Source organism: Pyrgilauda ruficollis, unplaced genomic scaffold (assembly GCF_017590135.1).
Source record: "Pyrgilauda ruficollis isolate IOZ18807 unplaced genomic scaffold, ASM1759013v1 scaffold2, whole genome shotgun sequence".
Lineage (NCBI taxonomy): Eukaryota > Metazoa > Chordata > Aves > Passeriformes > Passeridae > Pyrgilauda > Pyrgilauda ruficollis.
The window spans coordinates 4,110,648-4,118,364 of record NW_024519206.1 but is presented as its reverse complement, the minus strand read 5'-3'; the positions used below and the strand labels follow the sequence as shown (position 1 = coordinate 4,118,364).

The window sequence follows — 7,717 nt, the reverse complement described above, 5'->3', positions numbered from 1 at the left end:
AGATGTGCAGGCTGCAAGGAGTGAATGGTGGGGCTTTTTCTTTCCTCTCTATGTCTCAAAATTCAGCACACACAGACTGTGAGCTCTTGTGAGCACCAGGGTCCTCCAGGCAAGGGTAACAGCATTTTAAATTTTTTCTTTCTTTCTACCCTTCACCAAGCATTATTCAACGTGATTTCCACAGTCCTTTTGCTGTGCTGCTAGCCCAGCAGTCAGCTTCTCCTACTCACTGAGCTCAGTGGGAGTTCATACAGAAGCTTATCAGCCTCAAAATTAGCCCTGGGAAGAAAAAGAGCTGCCAGAGTGCCAGTACAACCACTGTGTCTCACATCACTGTGGTCCCTCCCACAAGCTAACTCAGCTTTCCCACCATGTAGCCCCCCACCTTGCTAGATCTGGCTTCTACCCAGCTGAAAGTGCGATCTGTTTTAAGCATGGGCAGGCTTGGGTGCTGCTTCTAACCCAGAAGGAGTGAGGTCCAGCACCCACCTGCTCCTAATGGGGGTAGTTGTGATGATTTCTCAGGTAACCTTGAAAATGGAGGTGTATGAGTTCATTTCCAAAATGGAAAACAACAAGCAGTGAATCCCTTTGCATTACTTAGTTTTAAATTTAGTTTGTATACACTGACTGTTTTTATTGGTGATTCATTTGCAATAAAAGTTTGCATCATAGCATCAGAGAAGCATAGCTCATAGCAGGGGGAAAGAAGACAGAACTCCAGATGCCTTGGCATCTGCTGAGATGGATGTAGCATTTCAGGCTATCCTAGATACATTGCAATCAGATATTTTAATTAAAAAGATAATTACAGTCACATTTTTTTCTTTTATATTGCATGGATTCACACCCACAGGTGCTTTTATTGTGAATCCGAGGGATAGAACTTATTAAGAGCTTGGCTTTCAAGTAATAAATCTACAACATTGGATTAATTCCACAGCAAATTATTGGAGCTGGGGGATAGATCCTGCTCTCTCCATTCAGTAAACATGCTTCCTAATTTCCATCAGGTTTAGAAGGGTTGGCACCTTGTGTGACCTGGAGCAATCTCTGGAACTCCTATCTCCAAATCCCTCAAACCTTCACCAAACACACATGAGAGGTTCACAGCCTCCCTGCAAAAAAAAAAGTAATTTGATATTTCTTTCCAGTCTCAGACCACTGTTGCTATTTCTCATTCCAGACCAACATGGGAAATAACTCCACCACTATCACCAAAGGAAGTATGTTGCAAAAGCCCCAGAGTAGTTTTTATTTAAAATGTTACTATCATAAAATTTCAAACTATGAAATGAAGACCTTGGATTCCCATTCAAACATTACCCATCCCCCTTTTTAAAATATATTGATGCATAATCACAGAACATAAAACATGCTGCAATGATACAAATATATTTTTTCATACAGAAATTACAGTGCATAATAAACCATGAAAACAAATTGAGGCACTAGACTGAACATCAGTTCTGTTCTGCTCTAGCTGTGAAGCCGATAGACTCGCTTTCAATGAACAAAAGAATACTTGCTTGTTTAGTAAACATGACTCTACAGGTCATTTCAAACATGTGCTTTGTTGTGAGACATCACTAGGGTTGCTGGTCCTTTCAGAACCACAGCACACCTACACAACACGTGTCACTGCCACAATATGAAAAATAATGCTTTTATTGAATGTACAACTCAAAAAAACCAAACCCCTTCAGTTATTAAATAAATAATTATTTCATACAGTGGTTAGTTTATATTACACTGCATTGGCCATTAGAACAAATGAAGTTTAATAAATAACGCATGGGAACGTCTCATTTACGCCTCCGTTCGTAATTCTGTGCTATGCTCCCTTCAGAGGACCCTGCAAAAAACGAAGCAGATTGAAGCACAGGTACAGCCTTGCATGAACACCAGCAAGCACAAGAAGTGTCAGAGACCTGCAGCCAGCTGGCACCACCAGGCACCAGTAGCATGTTTGGAACAGAGACCAGGGCTCCTGGCCCATCCCTGAGCTGCTCTGGTTTGGTTTTACCTCTCAGACTACACGGTCCTCCAGAAGGCTGAAGGTCTGAGCAGTGTTTTCCACCTCTTGTCTCCTGACCTGCTTGAAGCACCGTTAACTCAGAGCCCCTTTATCTCCCAGGAATTCATCTAACTGCTGGGATCTAAGCATTCAGGCCAATTTGTGGTAGAGGGTTTCTGCACAGACATATCCACCTTCATTCCTGTGCAGTCAGCTCTTTGCCAGCGCTTTGAAACTCTCCCTGTCCACAAGCCCTGCACACAGGGATAATTTTACTGTACACTGTGGCAGGAGTAGCTCCTCAGACGTACTCAGACTACCATGCTGACAAGCTGCAGGCTAAAATAGTCTTTTATGTTTAGTAGTGGTAGATCTCTCCTTCTTGCTCATTTAAAATGAAAGTAAAATCCAGGGAGCCCTTCTTGAGCAAGGCTGTCCCCAAACCAGGGATGGAGACATCAGCATCCCCTTACCCTGCTTTGGCACCTGAGGCTGTAAATCAGCAATGTGCTCGCTCCCACAGGGACAGCAGGAATTCCTGCCCATTACCAGGAAGCTCAGGGCTTTCTGCAGAAGAAAACCACAGCACGGGGTAAAGGTCCTGCCCAGTTAAATGTCTTCCAAAAGGGAAAAGTGAGGGTAGTCCTAACACTTACTAGTCCTGACCTTGCTTTGGTTACACAGTCCTTAGGACCCATCTTCTCTGGTGGAGCAGAAAAAACTTCTTATCATTTCCCCCTCAAGCCTCCCTGGGGAGGCAGAAAAGCTGTGAATTCTAGTTTTACCTGTCAGACAGGTGTTACATAGCCCAACAGAGTAAAACATCATTATTCCCTTTTGTCAGAAATACCACACAACAGTATCCTGACTATACCAGCAATTTAGAAATTAGGGCAATAACATCTTTGCATTTTTTAAAACATTTTCTGTATTTTACATTCTCATATTAATGTAAATGTAATCCCAGTGGAAACCAACCCAAATTTATTACTTACAGGCTATTTACTTTTGTGATAGCAGATATATTTACAGGTATTATACATTTAATAGCTATTGCCACTGCAGAAAATTGTACAAAATTATTCATGATATGTAGCAATTTGCAAAATAATGCAGAGAGCAATATTACTAGTCTTGAAGGGAGTTTAATTGAAAATAAAAGTTACTGACAACCATAATTGCAGAATATAGATCACAGCATGTATCCACATAATGTAAAGGTGTCAGCTAGTAATTTAACTTTTATCATCCATTTAACAAAACAGTGAGAACTATTTCAGAGACATGAAATACATATTAGGTTTTTTATTTTTTTAATTCTTATCCTGGAGAATCAACTGATACTTTATGGTTCACAGTGAGGGATTTCCTCAGAGCAGCCCTAGAGCACAGGGAAGAAAGGTAGAGCTATGGCGAGTCTCCAGTTTCCCACAGGGGGTCTGCACATGAGGGAAGACGAGAATTCTGCCCTGTATGGACACTGTGGGAAAATAAATTCACAGTACCCATTCAGAGTTTAAAATGCTTTAGGTGAAGTCAAAAGCTGATAGAGACTGTGAATGTTAAACAGCCTCATCTGCAGAATGATGAGGTGTTAATGGCAAAGTTCTGTTCTTTCACCTTTTGCTCCAAGTCTTAGGAATAAAGGTCTCCAGAGAAGATATCCTTTTACCTGATGAGATCTGGATTTAGACCACAAGTTAAGTGACCCTTGCATTTTCAGCCTCCAAATTAAAATTTAGGTGTTTTGTTTTAATAGCACTTTGGGGACTAGCAGAACATTCAAGGACAGGACAGTCATGAAAGTGCTCTGGGGAATTCTACCTGAATTTCCTGCAGCTCAGACCAGCCTGCAGCTCAGAGTTGTTAAAAAAGATCAAGCACTGAAGTGAACTCTGAAATATCTTGGGTAACAAAGAAAATCCTGATTCCTTTTCAGACAGCTCTGTAACTACACTACATGGAAACTGCTTCTTCCATCCGCTGGGAGAGAACAAAGAGGCAACGGAATGAAGAGGCTGTATGTCACCAAGTATCAGATTTAGTCAAATACATACCAGAATTTAAAGATCTTTTGCCCATAAGTCCAACAAAGGAGTCTGTTTTATGCCCTGAAAAAATATATTTAGGGGTGTTTTAATACATTTTAACTAGGCAGGCTTTTAAAATAACAGGTTCTTGCAAGGAAAGAAGACACTGTTTGTGTCACAGACCAGTTGTTCACACCACTCTCAGACAACAGAGAACAAACAGCAGTCTGACTAATCAGACTAAACAGGATAGACCAAGGCACAGGCCAGTTAGTGGATATCTTCTCATTAGCTCAGACAGACCTTTGGTTTTGGGGGTTTTTTTAAGTATAATGGAAAACCAATGGCCACTAACAGTACAAATCTTATTTCTCTCCCGGTACAATTCCTACTGATCTGAGCAAATGCACAAGAAGGCAGTGTCTTGGTATAGCCTGCATCTGTGTGGTGCATCTCTTCTACCTGTTGTTGTTTTAGTTCTGTAACGTGGAAGAAAATCCTCCCTCACAGGTCAGGTGGAGCCCTTACTGGAGAGGAAGCCAATGGCACTCTATGTCTGGACATGTCTGAGCTAGACAGTCTGGCTCTATTTTTGGAATATTTATAAGTTCAGGTATTACCTACCTGTCCCTTTAGTAATTCTCAAGACACTGGAAGTGTAGAGGATAAATTACTCCAAGTTTAGGCCTACAATACATACCAGGTTATAGCAGTAGCTGTAGTTTCAGACAAGGAAGGAAAATGAACTATTCTTCTTTATCTGAACTGGTTTTTGAGTAAAATGTAGAAGTTTCTCTTTGAAAAGAATTTTGCTTGGTGAATTCATACACAAAGCAAGATACTCAGAATTCACATATATTAATTCAAGCTGAAGCACTTTCAGAAAACTATATTTTTTTTACTTTAGTCAGATGGTAATTTGGCATGAGCTTTGTATCAGATTCTATTTGGTCTTCCAATACATAACCCCAGAGAAAGCATCTTGTGATTAATAGAATACTGGAACAGTTCCTGGCGTCTGTGGACAGGGGAGGTTTCACAGAATAGAAGATCTGTGAATCTTCCAGTTTCTCTTTAAACATCATGAGATAATTTGAGAAAATAAAACTACCACTGTGCAGAGCGAGGTAACACCCCAGTGCTGATAGCATCTCCTGCTTGGTGTTACACAGAAGCAGAGCAAGGCACACTTACTAGGGGGCAAGATATGGCTCTTCATATGGCAGCACATCATCAATCAGCCCCTCCTGTGAGCAGGAGTCTGAATCTTAGCCAGTGCTGAGAGCACAAGTATCTTGCATGTGAGGACATGGGCGCTCCCATGAAAGCGTTCTTGGGGACTTGGGAATTCATTATTCTAATTTTCCAGATTTTGCCATCTTAATTGCTCCTCTCAGAGTCTGGCAGTAAGCCTGGCTTGCCAATGAGAAAGGCTTACAAAATCCCCCCTTGGGAAATAAGAGAGAGCTGCAACATCCACACATTAATATGGATTGAAATCTCAAAGCTTGCAGCAGCTCAGATGAGATACAGGCTCACAGTGGCACTGAAGGGGAGGTTTCAATTCTTTAATAGATCATTTCTCCACCAGTGGTGCTGCCAGTCCCTAGCTGAAACCAGTCGCCTTCTAAATAATCCTGTCAAATTCACTATTCTCTATTTGAATATCTTCTAATGATTACTTAAATACTTATTTGTATTTTTTAAACTTACTTTTGTGAGAGATCTGGCCATATCCTGATTGGAAGAGGAAAGGAAAGAGAAAAAAGAGAAAAAAAAGTTGTTAAAAAAGAATTGGCATATACATATGATGCTACTGCAATGCTTTGAAAAATCAAATACACAAACTAACCTATGCATATTCCACTTAAGGAAATTAGGGTGATGGTTTACAACTGCATTTCTCTCTGAAGAGACTAAAAACTTGTTTCAGCTTAACCCACACAATTTAGATTAGTTTAGCTCCAATTTCTTAGATCAGTTTTTGTTTGAGTAAATGTGTAGAAAACATGACAATAATTGTATATTCAACCAGTTTCCACACTTTGGTGATTCAGTGGCATGTATGCTGACCTATGAATTATCATGCTGTCTCTTACTGAGATTTACGTGTTGTAACAGGTACACACTTAAGAATTTTAAGCCCTCTCTTTTCCAATCAGTGAGTTTATCTCATATAAAACTTGAAAGAAACAACAAAGCAAAAAAACCTAAACCCAAAGCACCCGCATGGCAGCCTAAAAAACAGATGTAACACATTAATCCCGAGCGATAACCGCGTAAGGTTTGGGCAGGTACTGGAGAAGCGGCGTGAGCAGCCCCCCGCCCCGCTCACCGGCATCCCGCTTGCCCATGAGGCCGAAGAACTGCTGGGGCCGGGGTCTCCGGGCCATCCTCTGCAGAAAGTGCTCCAGGGGCAGCGGCAGCTCCTCCTGCGGGGCGACAGCGGGCGGCGCTCAGAGCGGACCCCACTCGGCCCCGGCCGGGGCAGGGCCCGGCACAGAGCCCCCGGCTCCGCGCCCCGCGGGGCTCACCTTCGCCTGCTCACCGTCGGACCAGTCGGACCAGTAGCTGAGGTCGTCGCTGGCTCCCATCTCCTCGCCCAATGCCTGTGACGAGGCCAGGAGGAGCACGGCGAAAGCCAGCGGGAGCCTCATCGCCGCCTCGACGTCCTGCGGGGGCAGAGGTTGGAGCCGCGGCAGCCGCGCTCAGCTCTGCGCGGCTGACACAGCCAGCGGGCACAGCCAGCGGGCAGACACACAGCCAGCGGGCACAGGTGCGGACACACGTACAGCCCCACCGCGCCCAGGTACACCGGCACCCCGCCTCGACTGCTGCACACCCCTCTGGAGAGACACACACCCCACAGCCATCGCAGCGGCACACAGCTCGGTGTGCCCCCCAGCACACAGACAGACACACAGACACACACAGCCAGCGGTGCCCCTTCACACGCACGTACCGGGGAAGACTTCAACACACCCTCACACGTCTATGCACATTTAGGATTCACACATTCCCAAATAAACACACGCGGACAGATACATCCCCCTCAGACACACATCCAGGTACACATGCATCCACTCACGAGCTCATGCAAAGAGCTACACACCTTAAATGCTCACACCCGCGTAGGAACGTAGCTGTCCACACAGACAAGCACAGAGACACATGTGTCTAGAGGTGCACACTCATCCCTTTGCACACCCAGACACATAAGGACAGGCACAAAAACATCCAGGCACGCACGTGCGGGCACACAAGCACGAATAGGCACCCCCACCCCCCAGAGAGGCACACACATACAGACCGGGACAAAGGAGTACACACACACCCCCCTCACAGCCGCAGGACAAGCGGACCCCTCGCACACAGGCACGGCCGGCCGGGCTCCCGCAGCGCACGCACCGTCTGCAGCGGGCGGGCGAGCGCTGCTCTCCGAGCGCATTGGCCGGCCGAGGAGCGCTCCCCACTTTATATGCCTGGAGAATGGGAGGGCCGAGACAGCCTCATTTGCCTAAATGCAATTACCCCCCGTTTTATCGTCCCAGCCCCGTGACAGCCCCCGCCCCGGCGAGCAGCCCCCGCCCCCCGCCCCGGCGGCGCCTCTCGGCTCTGCCCGGGGCCGGCGGTGCGGGCGCCCCGCGCTGCCCCCGCCGCTCCCTCCGCC

General features: G+C 45.3%; 1 protein-coding gene across 2 annotated transcripts; it reads right to left on the bottom strand.

Annotated features, from left to right (window-relative positions):
* Positions 1-1,227: 1,227 nt before the first annotated feature.
* TAC1 (tachykinin precursor 1) lies at positions 1,228-7,494 on the bottom strand. 2 transcript variants are annotated; one of them, XM_041466542.1, is made up of 6 exons: positions 7,456-7,494; positions 6,582-6,719; positions 6,383-6,479; positions 5,761-5,784; positions 4,075-4,128; positions 1,228-1,855 (listed from the first exon to the last, which is right to left on the bottom strand). In XM_041466542.1, the coding sequence occupies exons 2-6, from the start codon at positions 6,702-6,704 to the stop codon at positions 1,806-1,808; spliced, it is 348 nt and encodes a 115-aa protein (XP_041322476.1). In that variant the 5' UTR covers positions 6,705-6,719; positions 7,456-7,494; the 3' UTR covers positions 1,228-1,805. The 2 variants fall into 2 exon arrangements, with proteins under 2 accessions (XP_041322476.1, XP_041322477.1); XM_041466543.1 differs by lacking the exon at positions 4,075-4,128 and having other exon boundaries at positions 7,456-7,490.
* Positions 7,495-7,717: the final 223 nt, after the last annotated feature.